Here is a 24,199-nt window from a genome sequence, read left to right as displayed (position 1 = left end):
CAAGAAGATCTTACTGGAAACAAAATTTAAATCCAATTTAAGAATTAAAGACCAATTAAAATTTTCACATGAACTATTATTGTAATTAAAAGCGCACACGCACCATATTCCCACCATTGGTAAGGATAGTTTGGGCCATCATCAGCCCAATATAATGGGCTTTTAGACCATGAGGTCCACTCGGGCCCGGAGTCAAAAGGCCCAAATGTTAAGATATAAAATGCCGGGAGGAGTCCTCTCTTCCTCATTGTATCAAATGGGAATTCCGAAACCCTAATTCGCAGAGCCGCAGTTCTCCGGTGACCGTTGTTTTTCTTAATCTTCTCATTCGATTTTCATGTCTTTCTGTTATCACGGCGAGGATGATTATTGCTCTTTATTTCTGACACCTCTTGTATGAGAAGTGCGTTCTGAAACAGATCGCTCTTCATTGAGCAGATTCAGCAACTCTCTGAGCCATTTTTTCTGTTTACAGAAGCTTCGCTGTTGTTTTTCTTTTCAATTTTAAATCGTCTTTAGATGTGTTCGATTTTTTTTGCTTCTCTGACTGATGTCGTATCTTGAATTTAAAAGTAATTTTTCATCTATTCTGTCGTCGACTCGTAGCTGCCATTCTTCGGTGGCTTTCTCGTTCGCCACCAAACATTTTAACTTCTTGCGATAAAAAGGATTATGGTTGATGCTAAATCGATCTTTTGAAGGACTTTTCATTCTACATCGATTTGTCATTATGATGTACTTTTCATATTCACAAATTTTGTTTTAAAAAATACTCCTGGACATTTTCGAGTTTCAAACCTTATGATTTGTTCTCTTTTAGTTCGATTCTACATTGACTTGTCATTATGATCGATACTTTTCATATTCACAAATCTTGTTTCAAAAGTACTCTTTGACGTTTTCGAGTTACAAACCTTATGATTTGTTTTCTTTTAGTTTGATTCTACATTGATTTGTCATTATGATCGATACTTTTCATATTCACAAATCTTGTTTCAAAACAACTCTTGGGCATTTTAGAGTTACAGATCTTATGATTTGTTCAAGTACGCTTGGGCATTTTAGAGTTACAAATCTTATGATCTGTTCAAGTACTCTTGGGCATTTTAGAGTTACAAATCTTATGATTTGTCCAATTACTCTTGGACATTTTAGAGTTACAAATCTTATGATTTGTTCTCTTTTAGTTTGAACATTGATTTGTCATTATTTTCGAGTTACTTGTGCGGTTGTAGCAAATCTTTCGCTTGTTATGAAATTGATTTATTACCACCATTTTATTAAGAGAATTATTGTCTTTTAAGCTTTTTGAATTTTAATCGAGCCAACCATACTTTCTAAACCATTAAATATTTGTTAATTAACCAGCTGTGCCTAAAAACACTTCAAAAAAAAATTAATGGTGGAAATGTGAAAAAGGTTGGATTTCTGAGATTTGTTATTTCTACTTGACCGCGACGTATTAGTCCTATTCATGATTGCGAATGATTTCCGAACTAGTTTAACTAAAAAGGGATCTCTTTAATGGTGATTATTAGATATTAATTTAGACTAAGAAGTTCACTAGTATATAAATAAGTGTTAGAGCCTTTGAAGGATTTTGATTTTAAAACGAACCAACATGGGATGATTCTTCAATGTCATCATCATACGTGTGTCGTTTCTCTCGGTTGTGTATCTCTGCCGTTTGCCACCACCATTTTGACGGTCATTATACCATCTAAGATAAAATTTATGAAAATTATTTTTTAGTTTATTCATAATGTGTTTGAAATTGTATAAAAATGATATAAACGAGTTTATAAGATATTGTCAACAGCTAGATTTGAACCTGTGTGGGGGATTATCAGCATTGCCTAAGTCACTTCTCCGACATAATCTTAATAGAATTAGTAGAAGAATCAGTAGAATTTAGAAAAATTAACTCAACCCACCCCAATAATTCAATAGAATTAGTAGAAGAATCAGTAGAATTTAGAAAAATTAACTAAACCCACCCCAATAATTCAATTGGGTTGGTTTAGGTTATTGAGTTCATGTTCATCCAACCAACTTCAAGTGTCACGGTCATACTTTTTCAACTGTGTAACGTCATGATGACAAGCTCATATTTATTTTTTTGTCCATTTTTGTGGTTTTCATTTTTTTGTCTTTGCCAATCGAATATTCACTTTTTCAACCATGTGGCGTGTAATCTTAATACGCACACAACCAACCTTAAAGAAAACTCAGGCCCCGTATTCATTTTTCACCGAGCTTTGTGGCGACATCGGACCTTCGATTGAACATTGCTCATGCAAAATCCAAGCTTGTTCGGCCATACACGCCACCAGTGCATGTATGTACACCCCTAGCAAAAACCTCATTCACTCAATTATTGATATAAAGTTTTGGCATCGATCTTGAGACACTTGCGACCAACCTTAAAGAAAACTTAGGTGTCAACCATTTACTGTAATCGTCAAAACTTTATTGTCTCATTTAAAAAATATTTTATTTTATTTTATTTTCATTTTTTTTTTACAACACAACAAATTTGATAGTAGTGGCAGATATTATATTAGCCATTAGCTAAATTATATCTAATTTTACTTTCTATATTCTAATTTAAATTTACCTGTTCAAACGAAAATGTGTATAGCTCCAACATACCAAATACAACTATAACCATCATTTTCAAACAACTAATTATATTTTTTTTAGTTAAAAAAGCAATAGAACACATGAACTTGGGTACAACATCGGGATGTTACCTAGAGCATCATGATGATGTTACACAAACTATTTATTGGGATAACTTAAGGAAAAGGGCGTGTGTGCTCCACACTAGACGGAAGACTAATTCTCGTAGAATAGTAGTACGTATATACATATTAAGCATTTCTTTCCAAAAGAAATCGAAGTAGTCATTGTGACATCTCGTGAAATTTAGGGTGTGAAAGGGGAGGTTAATTGTGATCTTCTTGTCCTAGTAGAACCTTTTAAAAGATTTAGAATCAAATTAAAAAAAAAATGGACTAAGAACATAGGAACCATCATAAATTTTTTCTTTAAATTTTTAAATATTTATTTCATACCTGTCGTACAATAATTAACCATCTACCCCATAGATAGATAAGTAGCAGTAATTATTCAGCTTTTTACCACTACTGTACTCAACTTTGTGCTGCTACCTTTTTCTTAAATAGGGAAATGCGTCAGAGAATAACAGCGAGTAGGAGCTCTTGAAGAAGTGAGATTGAAAAGCCTTTTGTTTGATAACTGAAACTTACTGGAAGTGCTTGTTGATGCTTCTTGGGATTCGCAAATTTTGCTCACAGGCACACATATTTCCCTTGCCAAAGCCTCGGCCTCAGCCTGTGTTTTGATTATTTGATCAAAACAAATGTACCTTCCATGTGCCTCGTTTTCTCCCATTGCCTCGTACACATTCACATGGGCCTCCGCTAATCTTCGCATGCTTACGGTCGCTAATATCCCTTGCTCGTACATCTCTTGTGCTCCTGATATCAATTAGAAGTGAGAAAGATCGAAAACTTGAATGAAATTCACGATTATGGAAAATAATACTCTGAGATCCCACGTCAATTGAAACGTGAACGAAACATTCTTTATAACGATGTGGAAACCTCTCCCTAGCATAGATGTTTTAAAACCTTGAGAGAAAGCTCGAAAGATAATGCCTAAAGAGAACAATATCTGCTAGTAGTGGGCTTAACCCATTACAAATGATATCAGAGCCAGACACCGTACGATGTGCAAGTGAGGAGGCTAAGCCCCAAAGGAGGTGGACATGAGGCGATGTGATAGCAAGGACATTGGAACCCGAAAAGGGTGAATTTTGGGGGGTCCCACATCGATTGGAGAAGGGAAGCCAACGAGAACGCTGGGTCTCGAAGGTGGGTGGATTGTGAGATCCCACATCGGTTAGGGAAGAAAGCGAAACATTTTTTATAAGGGTGTGAAAACCTCTCTCTACCATACATGTTAAGTCAAGTTAAGAACTAAACTCATCTAAATAATCTCTCATAGTTCATTTTGAACTCAAATTTCTAAGTTTATTTTATTACGGGGCAACTATAGTACAATTTTTTTTTATCACAATACATTAACACGAGCATATATTGATGCCATATAATTAAAATTTAAATGGTAAGTATTGAGTAAGTGAACACTAAATGACACCATCAAGAAAAAAAAAAAGTACCTTTGAGATAAGCAATTGTTGCAGTTGAATTCCTCATATTACAGAGGTCAGGAGCCGTCACCAAGGCAGAACAAATGGTGACTAACTTTAAACCTCTTTCTTTTGCAATTCTCCATGCTGCCTTCTCAGCCCTTAGCTTCCCCAAAGCATACCATAGCTTGAATTCCAACAACAACCAATATAAATTGCCTTTTTCAAAACCCCATAATAATATTTCCACATCAAGTTAAAAGATAAATGGTCCACTTATAAAGCACAATAAATAATAACATCTCTTTGAAGTTCATCTTTATTTTCTCATATGCAAATGATGTATTCAAATTCACTTTTTAAAGCACACAATATTCTTGTGATATGTTCAAATTCACTTTTATAAGTTGATGGTTTTTTTTATAAATATTATAGTAAAAGAAGGAAGATAAATAGTCCCTTTTCATCCGGACACAAAAATGTCTAACCACTTAAAAGAAAGATGTAAGAGGAAAAATACACCACAAACAAAGATCTAACCACTTTGTATAAATTACTCCTCTTTAAAACGAATATCAGGGGCTTGTAAATATAATTCTGAATTCATTATAAGCTTAACATTCACATATTATTCAATTATAGTTTTTAGAAACAGTTCCGAAAAATAAAACAGTAAATAAGTTTAGATCTTTAGACTTACTTTTTTATCGATGCATAACGATTGATCGCTCCAACAATCATGGTCGACGACTGGCAGGAGCTCAGCTCGTGTACCGTCACGCCATATGCAGGCCAAAAGTGAAGAGGTAAAAACACAGTATCTTACAGAGGATGTTCTTCCACATGCCTCCATAACATTCTCACTCACATTCTTTTCCACCTCAGCCATGGCTTTCTTTTGGGATGCAGCATCACCATTTGAAAGAGAAGGTTAGACTATGTTAAAATGGAAACTAAAAGATGTTTAGAAGAATTTAAACTTCATTAATAATTTCTTAATTCCATAGCATTACAAAATATTTCATCGTCATATATATATATACATTCGTTGTTAGACGAACACGACTCTCCACAATGGTATGATATTATCCACTTTGAGCATAAGCTCTCGTGGCCTTGCTTTGGGCTTCCCAAAAAGGCTCGTACCAATGGAGATAGTCTTTCTTCATTATAAACCCATGATCATTCCCTAAATTAGCCGATGTGGGACTTTCATCTAACACCTCTACTCGAATAAAGTACGTCTCCCCTTAATTGAGGCTCGACTCCTTTTTCTTTTGGAGTCTTCGTCATTTTTTACTATGCCTTCCAGGAGCCTTGACTCCTTTTTCTTTTGGAGTCATTTGTTCGACATTTGAAGATTCTATTGACATGACTAAGTTTAGGGCAGGATTCTAATACTATGTTAGACGAACACGACTCTCCACAATGGTACGATATTTGTCCACTTTGAGCATAAACTCTCGTAGTTTTGATTTAGGCTTCCTCAAAAGTTATCGTACCAAGGAAGAGAGTATTCTTCGACTATAAACTCATGATCCTACCTAAACATTTCGTGACATTAAATGTAATTAATTAGGCAACTCAATTCTTCCGATAAATGAATGCCGAAGTGATTGTGTGGACGGATAAAAAAACATCCAACAATGCAACAATGGGATGGTTTTTAATCTTCCACCGCTTCATTAAGACTTTCACGCGCTGTTAGGCACAATGTTGACGTGTCTTCCACTTAACCATTTGATTTTTTTTTTTTTTTTTTTTTTAATCTCCAACTTGTTAGGCTATTTTACACTTTAAATGTTTAAATATTTTATATCTATATTTTTGTAAAAAAAAAAAAAATAATAATAATAAATAAAACTGTGACGGCCACGTGATTCTAAAACATTTAAGACTACTGAGCCAACAGTACGAAAATAAAATATTTTGAAAATTGAGAACTAAAAAAATTATTTAAAAGCTTAGAAAATGATGCATATTAGCTATAAAAAAATGCGTACCGAATAGCCAGTGAGGCCAGTAGGATCGATGAAAGAAGAGGTATGGAAGACACCGCGACAGCCTTCAAAAGCATTTGCTAAGCTATCGCACTCCGTCAGGTTGGCCGACACCGTCGATACTTTGCTGCCATTGATTCTAATCCCACCCGCTTCCGAATTCATCTCTCCCAGTTTTTCTCTATCTTCTGCATCATTTTCAAGCATAATTACATCATTTATTAAAATTCCATTCCAAGTTAAATACAAAAACAAGAAATTTACAATAATTAAATCTAAAACAATAATTATCTTCTAACGTCTCTTCCTGCATCAGATCATTCATATATTTAGTTGACCAAGTCAAATTTATAATATTTGATCTGAAGTTTAATGCATTAATTTTTTGTATTTAAATTGTAAGTTTAGTCTGAATTTTTAAATTACCATTCATCTATTACATATAAAATTATATATTATGCCTAATGAAATTTCAACTTTTAATTTTGTATCGATTAAAAATTATTTATATGCAAAAATAATGGTTAATGATTTTTATAGGTTTTTTTTTTCTAGTTGATTCACAAAATAAAAAAGAATAAATAAATAAAATCATAATGGTTAATGTTTATGAAAATGCGAATGAAAATGTTTAATTAAAGGAAAGAGAAGGTTATGAATAAAAAGCTTTCATAGAATAAAAAACACAAAGGCTGCCGCTGTTGGTGGCTGAATGTTGACGATCTGCTCAAGCAGCAGCACCAAAGTCAAATTAGTCCTATTCTTGTTTTCTATCTCAACTGGAAACACGGTTCTAAATAAAGATATGAATTCGGAAACGAAATCAATATTATGAAACAAATAGATGCGTGAAGTAGGAAGAAGATTCCCGAAATGCAATATACTCTTTCTTGTTTTTGAATCTGGATGATGATCAAACTTAAGGACAGAACTTAGAACATAGGAGAAAATCAAGAGTTGAGGACTAAAAAATCGAACGATTCTCAGTACCAATGTTACTGAAACAGAAGCGTGAAATAGGAAGATCCCCGAAAATGCATTATGCTTTTGTTCTGGTTGTTAATGACGAAAAACGAGAAGGAAAACAGAGTAATCCGGAAGATGATCAAAGTTGAGCATAGAACAGAAGGAAAAACAAAAAATTAAACACGAAAAAAAAATCCAATTCTCGGTAAGAATGTCAATGAAATATGTGCGTAAAATACAAAGTAGATTCCCGAAAATGCAATATGCTTTTACCGAGAAAGAAAACAAAAAGTAATCTGGACAATGATGGAGTTAAGCATAGGAAAGAGAAGAAAATCATAGTTAAGCACTCGAAAATCGAACGATCATGACTATGAAGGTCACTGAAACAGAGACGAAAGATGCCAAAAAGTTTCCCGAAAATGCAACGTGTTCTTTTTCGAGAAAGGAAACAGAAAGTGATCCGGAAAAAAATCAAAGTTAATCTTAGAACAAAGGAGAAATCAAGAGCTTAAGCATTAAACATCGAACAATTCTAAGCATCAGATGCGTCAAGTTCAAAGACGATTCCCGATAATGTAAAGAGAAAGTAACCAGGAAAATGATAAAAATTAAGCTGAAATCAGAGGAGAAAATCAAGACTAAAGCACTAAAAAATCGAACGATTCTGAGCAGAAATTTCACTCTTAAAAGAAAATCACCAGCAATAGAAGTCAAAACTAACCAGGATTATCGAGAACGATCCGAACAGAAAATCCACGCTGCAGGAGCAGATTCACCACCGCAAGGCCCAAGGGAGAGACGCCACTAGTGACGCAAACGAGCTCGTCGCCAGGCTCCTCGTCGGTGTCACTCGAGGAGTTCGACAAAACTCTCCTTCCATGAAATTCATCAGAATTCTTCCGACGACCAGCAAGCATACAAGCACGCTCGGAGATGCGACGGAGCTCCTCCAATTCCACTCTCCGGCACTCTTCCGCCCCTGCAATCCCCATTTCGATCTGTTGAAGTTGAAACAGAGTGGAAACTGATCGCGCAGAATCTTGGAAGCAATGAGTCTGAGAGGAGTGGTGATTATTTATATCTCAGATCCGTTCGCGACTTAGTTCCCTCTCACGAAAAGAACGTTTTCACAGGAATCTCCGCTCCTCCGAAATGAACAACAGGGACGCCCGCAATAAACAAACATTAAATTATTTAATTTTTTATTTAAAAAACTCAATTCTAAATTGAAACGTGGCACTTTCATATCAATTCCTCAACTAATTTTATTTAAAAAGCTCCACGAAATCCCTAATTTAATATATATATCGAGATTTGTACAAAATTAAATTTAGTTAATGACCAAAATAACAATTTAAATAATTGAGTATGTTTCAAAATTATATTTTACAATTTTACATTTAATTCAATATTTTGTTTCATAGCAATGATTTTTGTCTATTTATTAAAAAGATGACATAAATGTGTGATGGTACATCTAATAAATTAGTAGCAGTGTACACCACGCTATAGCTTAATAATGAATCGGTGAATCGTTAAAATATAAGTTATATCAACAATATACTCGTAAAGCTTCAATTAGTGATAATTAAGGGATTAACATTACATTTATTATTATTATTTTTAGAAGTATATTTCAAATCGACTACATAAATTATTGTTTTTTTTTATTACCACTCAATTTTTTAAGGGTTAATATTAAATTAAAAAAAATTTACATCCATGCAATTTTATTTAAATAATTAATCTTAGGTAGTTGGAAAAATTAGGTCTTTTTTTCTCTCTCTACCTACTCTCGTGGTTCTCTCTCCTCACCTGCGTTTGATGTATGAGCTTGCGTTTTTAAGCCGATAAAATTTATAAGCCTAAATTAATAAAAATACTTTCGAACTTCTCAATTTATTTAAAAATAGAATTAAAAGAATTTTTTTAATAGAAGTAGGCAGTTTCAAAAAATTAAAAATTAAAAAAAAAATTCTCTTAAGATTAATATTTTATTAAAATAATCTTGAAATTTTAAAAGTAATTTTAACTTCTTTCAATTTTATAAAAAAAATATTCAATTTTTTTTTTACTATACGGACGAAAATTACATTATTAACATCTCATATATTATACTCAAACTTTCTAATATTACTTTTGAAAATTCGTGACTATTTTGAAACTAGGTATTATTTAAAATTTGTTTAAAATTTTTTTAAATATTTCAAGTTTTTAAAAAAAAAGTTAAGATAATCACGAAGATTATTTGAGAGTTGTGATTCCAAACATGGTATCAAAGTCATGCCCTAAACTTAGGCGTATCAATAGAATCTTCAAATATCAAACAAAGAATTGTGATCCTCAAAGGTGTAGTCAAAAGTGACTAAAGTGTCGAACAAAGGATGCACTTTGCATCCTTTGTTCGAGGGCTCCAAATAAAAGAGTCAGCCTCGATTAAGGGGAGGCTATTCGAGTACTTTGTACTATGGCAGAATTGTTGAAGATTATTGGAAGCGGGTCCCGCGTTGGTTAATTTATGTAAAAATAATGTGTTTAAAAGTGAGGAATACTATCTCCATTGATACGAGGTTTTTTGAGAAAGCCTAAAACAAAGCTACGAGAGCTTATGTTCAAAGTGGACAATATCATACTATTGTGGAGAGTCATGATTCCTCCTCCGAATATATCAACGGAATATCCATCCTCTCTTACCGTTCGATTTAGGATAAAAAGGTGGTCGATAAGGACCACGTAAATAAATAAAAATAAATTGACAGTTACCCACTTGATAAGTATATAGATAATAATAATTAATATCAATAATAAAATTATATTTTAATTCTTTTAATTCGTATTATATTTAACCATTAATTTTAATTGGACTAAAAGCATAATGGGAAACTCTTGTATTATTATTTACACCGCATTTCCTCGTCATTATTAGCGGGGGGGAAAGAAAAGAACGTCACCAAGCAAATGTTAGGTACGTGGAAGTCCATAACACCAATACCAACCCATTATTTTTTGTCTCCTACCATCTAACCGGTTAGGTCGAGTTTCATATCATAGCGTTTCGAATTATATCGAGTTGAAAAAATTATTTAGATCAAAGTTTGGGTCAGTGATTTAAGCCATCTGAACAGAGTTTGCAATCCGACATCATTAACACTAGTTACAAATGTTAAATATTCTTAAAAAACTTTTTTTAAAAGGAAGATAAGGTTGGGTTGAGTTGTAACTCTATTTTTGGGGTTGGTTAGGTTGACGTGACAAAAAAAAAAATGTCAACCCGCAAATCAAACTAAATTTTCGGTCTTCAAAAAATTCAACCCAGCTAAAAAAAAAATCTAACCCGGTTTGACATTTAGTTGACCCGAACAATGAATTTGTGATTTAAAGGTAGAGAAAGCCCCGACAAAGTAACGTACGTGACTTCAATTCGTAGGGTAATTTGGCTCGTGAATTTATCCTTTTGACTTTCGTATATTAAAATTGTAAACTAATATATTTATTGAGAATTTTAAATGTTCACGAGTCCAATTAAAATTGGAATTAGTTGACCACGAAAATAGGCCGTCATTTTTGAAGAGGGATAAGAAAATTATTATTATTAGTTAATAAAAGAGATTTTCCATATTTTTAAAGGTAAAAAAACAAGTCAATAAAAGAGAATTAAAAATTATCTATTTTAATCATTATACTTTTAAATGTTTAATTTTATATTATGATTAAAACTTAAAATATATTTAAAGTAATAAATAAGATAAAATCTAATTAAAATATAAAAAAAGGAAATTTAAAATTGAATAAAATATTAAGATTTGAAAAAGAAAAAAAAAATCAAATATGGCAGCTAGAGAAATTAAAAGAAATAATATATATATATATATATATATATATATATATATATATATATATATATATATAGCCACTGCCACCTACTCCAATTTTCAAGGTTCATTAATTCTTTTAAAAATAAAAAAAAATATTACGTATTATTATATGTAGGTATCACCGATGGCCAACTCTACTTGAAAATAATCAAATAATTCATAAAAAAAAAAACAAATAGAAGGTCAATCTTAATTCTAATAATAATAATAATAATACTTATAGTAGTAATTTAATAAAAATATAATAAAATACTCAAAAAGCACTTTTATGACACATAACATTCCTTCATAGTCTCGTAGCTCTGATGTGTTATCGTTACAAGTCATACAAGTTCATATTATGTAGAGCACGACCCTAGTGGAATACATAAAGAAGTAGTATATGACTCTGTTTTGTGTTTTCATAACATGTAAGACACGGTCCTAGTAGATCACATCATATACATGCAAGGACTGACCCTCACGTGTGTATCATAACATGTACGGTGCAATCATGTGCATGTAAACTTTTGCTATTTTCTATAATCATTTGATTCATGTTAAAGTTAATGCAATAAATTTTTATTTTAATTTTGAAATCATACTCAAAATTTTAATTTTAAAAGAATAGGAAAAAGGAGAAACACCATTGTCTTACATTTAATGTAGAATACCCACCTTTAAAATTATTAAATTTATTAATAACTTCAATAAATTTTAATAATAAGTTTTAGCTGAAAGTGATTTACATTATTTTATGATTTTTTTTTTTTTTGAAGTATGAAAAAAAAAATATACATAAAAAGAAGCAGTGGAGAGGAATCCCATTTGGACACGTGGATTTAAATTCGTTAGACCAAAGAAAATGCGAATTTAATAAATAGTTTAGTGAAATTAGGTAAGATGAATAATTTTTTAAGAGGGTAGATGGGAAGTTGTAACATGACCACTAAGATAATTTTAAAAAATGTTAAATTATCGCTTCTCATTTTTTTTCAAGAATACATTTAAATTTTTAAAAGTTTTTATAATAATCTTAATTTTAAAAAAAATTGAAGTTTAAAAAATACATTTAAATTTAAAATATGCCCACAACTTTAATTTTTTTAATTAAATTTAAAAAAAAAAATAGAACGAAAATAGGACATAACCTATCATTATAAAATAATAAAAAACATTGTATGGGTATAATAAATTATATAAAGTACCACATGGTAGGTTATGATAAACTGAAGTTTGAAGGTAGGTGAAAGATTTTAATCATGAAAACTAATGTTTCGTACTCGTTTTATTAATTTTATTATTTTTAAACCAAACCATTCCGAAAAATGTCAAAACATTATAATAAAACTAATTTAATTTGTAAAACTTTAACTTCAAACTTATTCTTGTTGCCAAAAAGAAAGACAAGACCACGGCCTTCTAACAGTTGTTGAACGATGGTAAGCCATAGCAACAAAATTTACCAAAATTTGAAGAAAAAATTGTGTATATTTGGTCTCATTTTGTGCTGAATTTTAATTGTTACACTTTTGTATTTTAATAGTATTCATATTCTACCAACTATAGACACCATGAAATCTTAATTATAATTTTCACAATAATGACTAATTCGCTACAAATTATAAAGTACATCCAAGTATACAACAAAGTCTGGATGTGTTCTTCTCCCTTGTTTCAAATTTTCAGGGACACAAAATCCCAACTTTGTACATTTCTGTAAGTTTTATAATATAACTATACTTTATTAGACTTAAAATTAGAATCTTATTTGGATCCCTATAATTTGGTAAGATCTTCCCCAAACTGAAGCTAAACACAAACGAATAATAATTATAACCTAAATGAAAGTAGGTAGGAAACTAAATTGTGAAAAGGAAATTTACCCAAATTCTTAATTTCCACTTTCTTTCCAATACACATGTTACACACATATTGTGTTTTATTTTGAATTTAAGGTGAATGAATCTACCAAGAAATGGGAAATCCTTGGTCAAAATCTTGAATTATTTGCTTCCTGCATACTGTGGGTTACTAGAAAATGCATGAGAAAAGAAGATTCCTCACCTGGTACAGCAGCAAAGCAACTCTTAAGACCTAACTTTGAAAAATATAACTAAATCCTCCCTCTTTCTCTCTCTCCAGGCAGCTAAAAGTTCTATCTTAGTTTAATTAAATTCTTCATGGGAACAATTTTTCCTATGTAAAGATCAAATTAAAACTAAACACAAACGGTTAGCTTTGCCTAACAAAAAACAGTCCAATGACTGCAATTTCCAAGCTTATATTTGACCGCTTGGAAATTGAGACCAGCCGCCCTCAGCTGATTGCTCATACCCTCCTCAATATCAATTTATGCATCTTTATATACGTCGTCTCCTAGTTCATCTCATTCCACTGTCATTTAGTTCATCAGTGTGAGAGATGAATCCCAGAAGCTATGCTTCTGCTTCTTGGCCTTTCATAGCCTTTGTTTATGCAGTTACTATCAGTGAATTTGTGATTCTGAGTGAGAGCTCGTATTCCACATCTTATGAAGATCGCTTCATGAGACGCCTCGATCCATCCCGTCTGCACAGTTATCAGTACAATGGCCTCTCTTCTGCATCTCCTTCTCGCACTTATCCTTCTCAATCTCATCTCACGGTAACTCTCTCTCTTTCTAAACTCTACATTAGAACTGGCTTTGATTGGATTGAAACTGTCTAACCATATGATCAACCATGAAGCCAATATCGGGATCGCGTGTTTATCACGTGGTTTCCTATGGAGCTGATCCTACTGGGGAATCTGACAGCACCGAGGCGATAGAGAAAGCCATCTCTGATGCATTTCGGTATCCAACGGATTCTCACTTGATGAAAGGCATTTTAGACCTAGGAGGTTCTCAAATTCACCTAGATGGAGGGACTTACAAGATCAGTCGCCCCTTGCGCTTACCAGACCTAGCGGCTGGCAATTTCATGGTACCTATTATATGATACTACACCCCCTCTCTTCTCAACTACCTATGATACAATATAATAAGAATACGTTTACATGTGGACAGATACATGGAGGATCACTACGCGCATCGGATTCTTTTCCAAGTGATGGCCATCTTATAGAATTAAGGTCTTCGTCACCCTCTGTAATGTATGAATATATCACACTCAAGGACTTGATGTTAAACTGCAATTTCAGAGGAGGTGGGATAGCCATTGTCAACTCACTGAGAACTACAGTAGATAACTGCTACATATCACACTTCATGAGCGAAGGGATAGTAATTGAAGGTGGGCATGAAAGTTACATAAGAAACTCATTCATTGGGCAGCACATCAACATGGGTGGAGACCGAGGTGAAAAGGACTTCTCAGGGATCGGAGTGAAAATGATGGGAAATGACAATGTGTTGAGGGACATAGTAATATACTCGGCAGAGATTGGAGTGATGGTGTTGGGACAAGCAAATGTGTTAATGGGAGTACATTGCTACAACAAGGCGAGGGGATTGGGTGGGATCGGAATTTACGTGGGGTCGCCTGGTTTTACACAAACAAGGATAGTGAATTGCTACTTGGATTACACAGGAGTGGTGGTGGAGGACCCAGTTCAAGTGCATATAACAGGATGCTTCTTCTTAGGGAATGCATTGGTTGTACTGAAATCAATAGGAGGAGTAATAAGTGGACTGAATATTGTGGATAACATGTTCTCAGGAGATTATACAGGGGTGAAAATAGTTGAGTTGGATGAATCCAAGACTCCCTTCACTAGAATTGATCAAGTGGTGGTAGATAGAAATAATGTTCGTGGGATGGTGGTTAAAACGACGGTGGGAAGAGGATCCACAAGGGCAAATGGAACGACTTGGACGGTTGATTTCTCAAGCCTATTGTTATTTCGTAACCTCATAAAAAATGTAGGGTACTCATTGGAGATGGAGCAGACTCAGGGTCAGGGTCAGGGTCAAGGTCAAGTTCAGGTATTTCCAAACCATGCCTTAACTAATGTATCGCACAACCGAGTAACTGTCCAGTCGAATGTAGCAGTAGCAGCTACGTTACATGTTCAAGTACACCAAACAACCTATGCTTCGTGATACATACTATTTTAATTAGTTTTCTGGCCTCACATGAAATCGAAATGAAAGCTTAATTCATTGTTTCTTGGTTCATCAATTGATGTATAGTATACTAGTAAAGTAAAAGAAACGTCTTCAGTGTATTCAGTTATTGTTGAGAATGAGCACTTCAGTTGTTTTAATATTATATACTCTTCTCCTAAAGAACAAATACCACAAAATTCTATATTTCAATCTGGAAAAATGAAATGAAGGTTCCCTTTTTCTTCATTCAAGAGAAAATCAGAAAGATGCATGAATTTATTGACTAAAAAGAAACCACAGGACACAAAATATTCAGTTAGAAATAATTAAAAGAACACACACCCAAAAAGGCCATACCTGCATAAAGTCACTCATGCTCACCTCAGCTGACTCTATGTTCATGCCTGTATCGACTTAAAAGTTTAACTTGAGCCAAAGAATAGCATAGGGGCTTAGATGGGAAAAATGATGAGAAATGGAAAACGAAAACTACCAGAGATTTGTTCCAGATACTTGATTGACTTATTAATTTCTTCCTGCAAACATGATTTTGTGTAATAGCTGTGCTATTCTACATGTCCACCACTGCAGATAAAGATTGATACCAAATAAAGATTGACTTATTAGGCAAGGAGAACTCACAGCTAGGTGTAGTGTTGGAACAGCCAATTTTTCCACTAATGTCTTCTCTTGCATGTAAGCCAAACTCCTATTTATCTTCTTGCCTTTCATTTACTCCCACATCCGTTACCTGCATGATCCTGAATCTGCTGGCAAAAAGTTGAAACACAGAGCATTACTTCATCCAAATCAAGAACAAAATTAGTCAGAGCATGAAGTAGACAGCATGCCGCTTCTTTCTAAAGAAAGTTACATACGAGGGCACCCTGACTTCTCAAATCATTGAGGTTGGAATTCCAGGCATTCACTCCACGAATATACTCTTTCTGCATGGCATCAAAAGCAAATATTCAGGGCATGGTCAAGTAAGAAAGGATGCATGAGTATAGAATTGAATTTTTGTCTGAATCAATGCTAGTAAAAGAGAAATGTGAACTTGACGATCCCAATATAAATTTAATTGATACATATCTCGTTCCTCTGGATTAATCTGATATTATAATTACCTTCATAGGTAGAACTTGGAAAACGGGGCAAGTTCAAGTGTGTGCCAAGCAATTCCCAACACCCATTGAGAACTTCACGTAATAAAATAGGCATAATCGGCTCCTCGAGTCCTTCTGGATGGGCCAATTTCACTATATGAAGGCATGATTCTCCAGCCAAGTATGGCATTCACCATCCCAAGGTTGTGACCAGGAGTCTAATCTGTGCAATTGACAACCAAAGGAATGTGCATTCCGTCCGATAAAAACTTCGAAAACCTAAAACTTGTTGGATGATGAAAGTTCCACATCGGCTAATTTAGGGAATGATTATGAGTTTATAATCAAGGAATACTATCTCCATTGGTATGAGGCCTTTCGGAGAAGCCCAAAGCAAAGCCATAAGAGCTTATGCTCAAAGTGGACAATATCATACCATTATGGAGAGTCGTGTTCATCTAACATAGTATCAAAGTTATGCCCTAAACTTAGTCGTGCTAATAGATTGGTAAATCCTCAAATTTCGAACAAAGGACTCCAAAAGAAAAGGAGCCGAGCCTCCTCGAAGGCATAGTAAAAAATGACTAAGACTCCAAAAGAAAAAGGAGTCGAGCCTCGATTAAGGAGAGACGTACTTTGTTCGAGGAAAAATTCCCTAAATATCTCCATTGGTAGGAGTGGGTTTATAATCGAGGAATACTATCTCCATTGGTACGAGGCCTTTTGGGGAAGCCCAAAGCAAAGTCATGAGAGCTTATGCTCAAGGTGGACAATATCATACTACCGTGGAGAGTCGTGTTCATCTAAGAAAACTAATGACCAGGAATCGAATGGAATTGAATCAATTGATTAGAGTAATGGTCAATCTGGAAGGAATGGTTTAGACATGCGCGTTTATATATGAATAACTATAAATTAATCAACAAATGATGTAGGAAGCAAACAAATCAATTTCAAGCGACGTATGTTAGCCGATCCCTAACGCTCATTTCTTTCATTTATTGTTTCTGTCCTAAATGTGAAAAGTTCTATTTCAAATGAATTTATCTACCATCTTAGATAATAAAACATCGCATTATCAACCATTCATCTGGCATGTCCGGAATCTAAAAATTAAGGTCAGAGAATCAAAATGAACATAGAAATACACACCGATTCCATATAAAATAAGTTGCAAGCTCAACAGAACAACAAAGCAGGGGGAAATTTTGAGAAAACAAGTAACGGAGATTGAACTAGCTGAATTCCATACTAAACTTGATCAGAAACTGAACGATTAACGAACCTCAGTATCTCCAGCGATGAAGATATCAGAACCGAATCCAAATCAACAGAAATGACACAGATTCATCAGGCGATCAATCTGGAATGTAGCAAAACGACGAAAACGATCTCCTTGTTTCCCACGAAAACGATCCAGGATTCAAGCTGTTCAAAGAACGCGATTAAATGCCCACGAGAAACCAAAACTTTTCTTATTCGTTACAGAGTTGAGGGATGAACTTCGAATAAGAACCGACGTTTCTGTCAAATGGAAGGTAAAGCTACGAGAGAAAAGGAAAGTGGGGTCCATGCGCGATATTTTGGATCTCGAGTTAATCGGAAGATATATCGCTAATTTATCGCGTTTTTTAAAGGTTAACTTTTTAAATTACTTTTAAGCGTATTAATACAAATATTTTAAATGAGATATTATATTAAAAGTAAAATATCTTTGTTTTTTTCTGAAAGTTTAAAAATATTATTTAAAAATTTAACGTTTATATTATTTTTTTCAAACAAAAAAAAAAAAAAAAACAAATTTGATAATTATTTTTAATAAATTAACTAATTTTTTAGAGACTAAAATCAACCCGTATATAAAGTATAAACAAAAATAAAATATCTCCCTGTAAATTTTGATTACACGTTTCACTTTTATAAGGCAGGCTTTAAATAAAATATATTAAAATGGATACATAGAATTTTGCAATCTCAATTTAATATACATAAAATTGACAAGCACAACATGTTTTCCATTGTTATACGATTCTTATAATTACAGTAACATATCAAACTGGGGAACAAAATCATTATTTTTTTTAATTTTATTTTATTTTTTAAAAAATATTTAAAAATTTAAGAAATAAGGCGGAAATTTTAAATTTATGTCTATTTGATTAATTAACTAAAAAACAAATTATAAATTATTTAATTATTTTCTCATGATTTTTTGATATATTTGAAAAAATTTAAATAAGTTGATTAATTTAAGAAAATATTAAATTAGCAAAAAATCTCTTATACATAAAATAATATATATATATATATATCTATATATATATATATATATATATATATATATATATATATATATATATATATATATATTTGTGTTTAAAATCCATTTTTAATTAAAAATAGTTAATAAATTTTTTGACGGCTTATTCTTGATTCGGGCTTTACAAAAGTAAAAAGCTTTTGTGGAGAATCTTAACGTGTTTAAGCTTTTTTATTAAATCTAATTATTTATTAATTTATGTAAAATCACTTTTCTATTTTTTATTTTTTTTATTTTGTTAAAACTTTGGTAAAATACTTTAGGTTAAACAAAATCGTTTTTAAATTAACACATGTAAAGTCTTTGAAAATTATATTACTATTGTCATGTTGGTCACAACAATTTAATATTAATTTATCAAATACCATATTATATATATATATATATATATATATATATATATATATTTTAGATTCAAAATTTACCATAATAATTTAATTAAAAATATAATAAAAATTGAAAAGAAAATTCATCCGAATTTGTAATAAATAAAGGAAAGCACTCCGACGTCGAAAAGAAGCCCACGTGTTTCTTCCGTTATGGGCGTCCGACGTGTTCGTGAAGTAAAGGGAAGGATCTCGGACACGGTTTGACACGTGTCAACCCCTTATTTTATTGTTTTTATTTTCCCCTTCTAGATTTCTCAAATATTCTTATATCTCGTCCGTACAAATTCAACCACCGTTTCACAGCCGTTGGATGAGTGTATGATGAAAACAAAACAATTTTTAAATCTGCATTTAAGATTACATTCGTCCTCTTTTCGTAAAGTTGCAAATTCACACGCTTGACAGGTGTAAATGTCTAATAATCAATTTAAATGTTTTTTTTTTCATGCTATTTTTATTTTGTTTTTATTAGTAAAAAAAAAGAATATGGGTCAAATATTAAATGAAAAAAATAATAAAATTTTATTTAATGTTGGGTTGAATAGAATACATATTTTTAAAAATATTTAATAAATTCATAAATTTTTCAATTTGTTTTATGGATTAATACAATATTCTTTTAAATTATTTATTAAAAAAAAACTTAATTCTTTTTTGTAGATTAAATAAATTAGTTTATTTCCAAAACTATGTCGTTTTCATTTGGATATGGATGATAAATAAAAATTTGTCGAATCTCCTTAAATTTAGTTTGGTTTTACTTTCTACCAACCTAATTAAATTTATCTATTAAATTTATTTGGAAAAAAAAAATAAGTTCTAAAAATATCAAATAATTTTAAAGACTTTGCCTATTAAATTTATTACATAATTTTAAATTGCAAGTTTAATCTTATTTTAATTTTGTATTAAATTTTTTTTTTTCTATATATGTTATATATAAACCACTCGATTCCTTTTTCTCATTCCCAAACTCGACACTCTCCATTAGTCATCGCAAACAAACTCTGAAAGAAGAAACGCCATGTCTCTGCAAATGCAAGAAGAAGATTTCGGAATGTGTCCGAGCTTCAATAGTTACTCCAGCGGAGCAACGGCAGATGCCGCCAGAAGAGCCGGCGGCGAGTTCTCAAGCGGCTGTTCTTCATTCGATTTCGATCGATTGCCGTCGCTGAAGAAAGCAGAGGATCAGGCAGATGACGATGATTTCGAATTCGTCTCGCTCCAGAAATCTGGTGATTCTGATATATTTCGTGGCGGTTTGATCGCTCCTGCGTTTCCGGTTTTCGATTCCGAGCTTCTGTTTGAGGAACGTCAGGTTGAAAGAGCGGAAATCGACGGTCGAGATTCGGCAATCGTGCAGCCGATTCAAATTCCTTTGGAGAAGCTTCTAATTAGAGATCGAGATAACGATCCGCTGTCTTCTTCGTCGTCTTCTTCGTCGTCGTCATCGTCAGCGGACGAATTGGAAGGAGTTCCGTCTGGAACGTACTGCGTTTGGAAACCTAAATCCGTCGGAACGCCAAATCTGGCGTGCAAGAAGAGCCGATCCACTGGATCATCGTCGACAAAGCGTTGGGGAATCCTAGACCTCTTACGGAGAAGCCACAGCAGCGGAAATCGCACATATGTCTCCTTCACTTCGTCGACGAGTTTATACTCAACTAAGAAGGCAAAAGAAATCAAGTCAGAGACAAAATCGGCGAAGCAATTGAAGGAGAAGATATATTACTCCAGCGAGGCCCGTATCGGCAACAAATCGAGAGGCCAGAGACCCGGCGGAGATCACAAGAAGAATATCTCTGCACACGAATCGTTCTACGTGAGGAATCGTACATTGAAAGAAGGTAAGAGAAAATCGTATCTTCCTTACAAGTTACAAGCCGGAATTGGTTGGTTGTTGGATTAACATCATTGGATAGGGCAGAGCCAGTTGGTTATGGAGCATTTAATTTTTGCAATTGCAAAAGCTCTGATCATGAGTGGTTCATTCGCATCACTGTACATCAAAACGTTTATGTTTACAGTTTAGATATGCAAAAATGAAAAATAAAGATGATTGATGAACAAGTTTTTCCAGGCATCTTTGATCATATAAAATGCTTAGTCTATGAATATGTATACAAAGAGATCGTTATTCAATTAGGATTTGGGATTCCATGAGAGAATTTTGGTGGAAGTTCACATAAAATCGCTTAAGATTACCAATTTTAGTTGCTGTTTCATTTCTTTGAGTTTGTTTGTGTATTCAAAACAATACACCAAATTAATTTCCAACGCGCATTGAACATCTTACCAAACAAAGTAATTTACATTATAAAAGTTATTGGAACTTTTCTTTTTATTCCAAAAGTTTGTGTCAACTTTAATCAAATTGTTTTTGTCTTTTTTGTAAGTCCTTTAATTTTTAATTTTATATTTAAAAAATCTTGATAAATTTGATTTATTAAATATAAAGTGGAGTGGAAGATAGAAGTTGGGAGAATATAATAATTAATAAATTTATGGGTTGATTTTGATAGCAAAACTTACCCTTACTTTTGACTATTCTCTTTCGTTTCATAAATATTCTAAACAATTTTCACGTTTTAGGTTATTAAAGAAAGATTTGATTCTATCTCGAAAATCAAAATGGTAAACACGTCCAAGATTGTTTATATCTTAGTTGATGTGACATGTACATCGGATTTAGTCATCAAAGATGGAGTGATAGATGTTTTAAAGTCGTGATAGAGAACTACTTGCTATGCAAATATGTTTAATATTCATGTAGCGTTAGTTAACATCTCAATTCTTTTAATTACCTTATCTACCTATTCTTGCTAGTTAAATAGATGTATTGCTCAAACCAATTTGAGGATGGAGCTGGACAGAAAATATAATCCACTCCCTTGTTTTCATTTACTATAAATTTCTTTCCACTTCCCTTTGTTTTCTGTTTTATACCCAATTTGAAATGAGTATCCCTCGAATAAATGAATATCTCTAATTAAACTATACTATAAAATAATAGGTTAAGATAATTTTTTTTTCTATCGTTAATTATGATTACCGAATTTGGTCTAAAAATTCGAACATCTAATCACGTAAACTCTTAATTCTTATTAAGAACATATAATGTCTTAATAAATATATCTTTAGTTAGTTAAACGCACTACTAATTTTAGGTAGATATAGACGGTATGATGCATAAAATATTTCAAGTCCAAATTCTATATGGTAACGTAATATGTGCATATATATATATATATATATATATATATATATATATATATACTTTTCCAATTAAATTATTAATAAAACATTAATTATTGTTTAAAAGCTAATTACTTCAATTAAAAACATCATAATTAAATGAATTAAATAGAAAATAAATAGTTTTATTTTATTATTACAATTAATTAAATCTTTATTGAAAATATAAAGGATTTTTTTTCCCAAATGCTTGCCCCGACTAATTTCCAAATTAAATAATTCTCCATATTATAATTTTTTCTTTTTTCATGCATCCCAATCTCATAGATCTTCCCATAAATGGAATTTAAAATTAAATTGAATTGAGACGGTTGGTAGTGTGATTAAAGTAAAAAAAAAAACGATAATGTAAGTGAAAGATAATATCTTTATTGATATGAGAGATTATGAAAATCAAAACTAAAATAACGAGGCGTATATCAGAAATGAATAATATCATATAATTGTAGAGACATGTGAGTGTTACGCTAAAATTTAATGTTTTCCAAAATTAACCAAGACAGTCATTAATTAGCTGAGCGTTTAGCTCACCAGCCTTGAGTTTGGTGAATTGGGCAAAAATAGATAAGTACACAAATACTACAAATATGGAGATAGTCTTCCCTTAATCGAGGCTCACAATTCTTTAATCGATATTTGAGAATTCTATTGACATGGCTAAGTTCAGAGCATGGCTCTGATACCATGTTAGGAATCACAACTCTCCACAATGGTATAATATTGTTCACTTTGAGTATAACTTATGATTTTTCAATAAATTAACCAATGTGGGACTCAGTTCCAATAATCCGCAACATTCAACCCTAAGAGAGAATCTTTAACAACAAAAATGTAACTGTCTGTGTATTCAAAAGATTACGAACGTCGTGACGTAGTAAACCCTGAAATTTTGATTTTGGTAAGTTTGATCGACTTGTAATATCTAAAAATGCAACGGAACACTTTCCATACATAAAAAGCATAATGATGCCTAATTCTTCTTGTATCATATAATGATGAAGACGAAATTAACGGTTGGAAATTACTACTTACTTAAAACTCCTTAATTTGGTGATTGGACTCTCCATGAATCACATACCGTTAATTTGGTTCACAAATCAAACCACGACACGTGTATTTTATCAGAATTTGACAGTTTCTAAATTCGGTCAGTCGGTCGGGAAATGCTGTAGGCGCATTTGGCCTTTTACGTTGTCAAATAAAATCTGGCGGGAAATTTGTTTATCTACTTCTCGAAATCAACGTTATCAATGTGAAACCATTTAAGACAGTCCACGTGTTCGTACGTTGTTCCAAATGACGTATATGCCCCTTCTTGGACTGTAAATCGACCGTACGATAGGCACCTTACCCGAATCTCATGGTCGCTCACGCACAGGAATATCAAAGAGGAAAAAATATTTACCCACGTGTAATCGGACCAACCTAAGTCCACGTCAGCCGTGGGAGAATAAATACCCACGTGTAAAGTGCTTCTCAAAAAGATTTTAGTTAGTAATTTTTCGAAAATTGGGCTAAATTAATAAAAATAATCTTAAAATTTTTAATTTTATATAAAAAAATATTTTTAAACTAAAAAACTTCAAACCCATCTTTAAAAAATAGCTTTGAACTTTTATTATGATTAAAATATATTTTTTAACTTTCAAAAATATGTCTCACATTTAAAAATTTTCATTAATACTTTAAAATATCTTTAAACTTTTTTAAATTACTTTTTAAAAAAATTTAAAATTATATTTACGGTTAGTACCTCGTCTCAAAAATAAACATGGTGAACATCATATATTGACGGGCCAATTTTGTAGGTATGATCCAATAAATATTGAAGCAAACAAAGAATGGCCCATAATTGGTCCATATTACTTCATTGAGTGCGTTCAAGGGCGCCACTTGGCCCCCCACTCGGTCCGACTCATCGAAAACAGTCGAAACTATGTCAAGAAAATGTCGACATTCATCCTAATTCCTCTCTTCCGCCATTTTCTGTTCCAACCTCGACGTATCAGTTTCAATATTCTATATCAATGGAACCACCA

General features: G+C 32.5%; 3 protein-coding genes, 1 long non-coding RNA gene and 1 other non-coding gene across 6 annotated transcripts; 3 read left to right on the top strand and 2 right to left on the bottom strand.

Moving 5' to 3' along the window:
- The first annotated feature begins 355 nt into the window (after positions 1-355).
- Positions 356-458, top strand: LOC111786200 (small nucleolar RNA snoR1). Its single transcript, XR_002814722.2, has one exon. It is a non-coding gene; the product is annotated as a small nucleolar RNA snoR1 (small nucleolar RNA).
- Positions 459-3,026: 2,568 nt separating this feature from the next.
- Positions 3,027-8,310, bottom strand: LOC111789758 (cinnamoyl-CoA reductase-like SNL6). Its single transcript, XM_087122251.1, has 5 exons — positions 7,868-8,310; positions 6,181-6,365; positions 4,878-5,072; positions 4,208-4,364; positions 3,027-3,503 (listed from the first exon to the last, which is right to left on the bottom strand). Exons 1-5 carry the CDS (start codon positions 8,136-8,138, stop codon positions 3,181-3,183), a joined length of 1,131 nt encoding a protein of 376 aa, XP_086978377.1. The 5' UTR covers positions 8,139-8,310; the 3' UTR covers positions 3,027-3,180.
- A 5,114-nt stretch (positions 8,311-13,424) lies between these two features.
- LOC111790926 (polygalacturonase QRT3-like) lies at positions 13,425-15,159 on the top strand. Its single transcript, XM_023672062.2, has 3 exons — positions 13,425-13,646; positions 13,730-13,966; positions 14,050-15,159. The coding sequence occupies exons 1-3, from the start codon at positions 13,425-13,427 to the stop codon at positions 15,082-15,084; spliced, it is 1,494 nt and encodes a 497-aa protein (XP_023527830.2). The 3' UTR covers positions 15,085-15,159.
- Positions 15,160-15,345: 186 nt separating this feature from the next.
- Positions 15,346-17,704, bottom strand: LOC111790928 (uncharacterized). Of its 2 annotated transcripts, none has more exons than XR_002814591.2 (4): positions 17,482-17,704; positions 16,218-16,481; positions 15,969-16,037; positions 15,346-15,857 (listed from the first exon to the last, which is right to left on the bottom strand). It is a non-coding gene; the product is annotated as an uncharacterized LOC111790928 (long non-coding RNA). The 2 variants fall into 2 exon arrangements; XR_015420311.1 differs by having other exon boundaries at positions 16,218-16,419.
- A 2,160-nt stretch (positions 17,705-19,864) lies between these two features.
- Positions 19,865-20,988, top strand: LOC111790582 (uncharacterized). The gene has a single exon (XM_023671542.2). It carries the CDS (start codon positions 19,930-19,932, stop codon positions 20,812-20,814), a length of 885 nt encoding a protein of 294 aa, XP_023527310.2. The 5' UTR covers positions 19,865-19,929; the 3' UTR covers positions 20,815-20,988.
- Positions 20,989-24,199: the final 3,211 nt, after the last annotated feature.

The sequence above is a fragment of the Cucurbita pepo genome, chromosome 3 (genome assembly GCF_057944985.1).
Source record: "Cucurbita pepo subsp. pepo isolate OVF chromosome 3, ASM5794498v1, whole genome shotgun sequence".
NCBI lineage: Eukaryota > Viridiplantae > Streptophyta > Magnoliopsida > Cucurbitales > Cucurbitaceae > Cucurbita > Cucurbita pepo.
The sequence above is the reverse complement of the archived record's forward strand: the minus strand, read 5'-3'. Positions and strand labels throughout refer to the sequence as shown.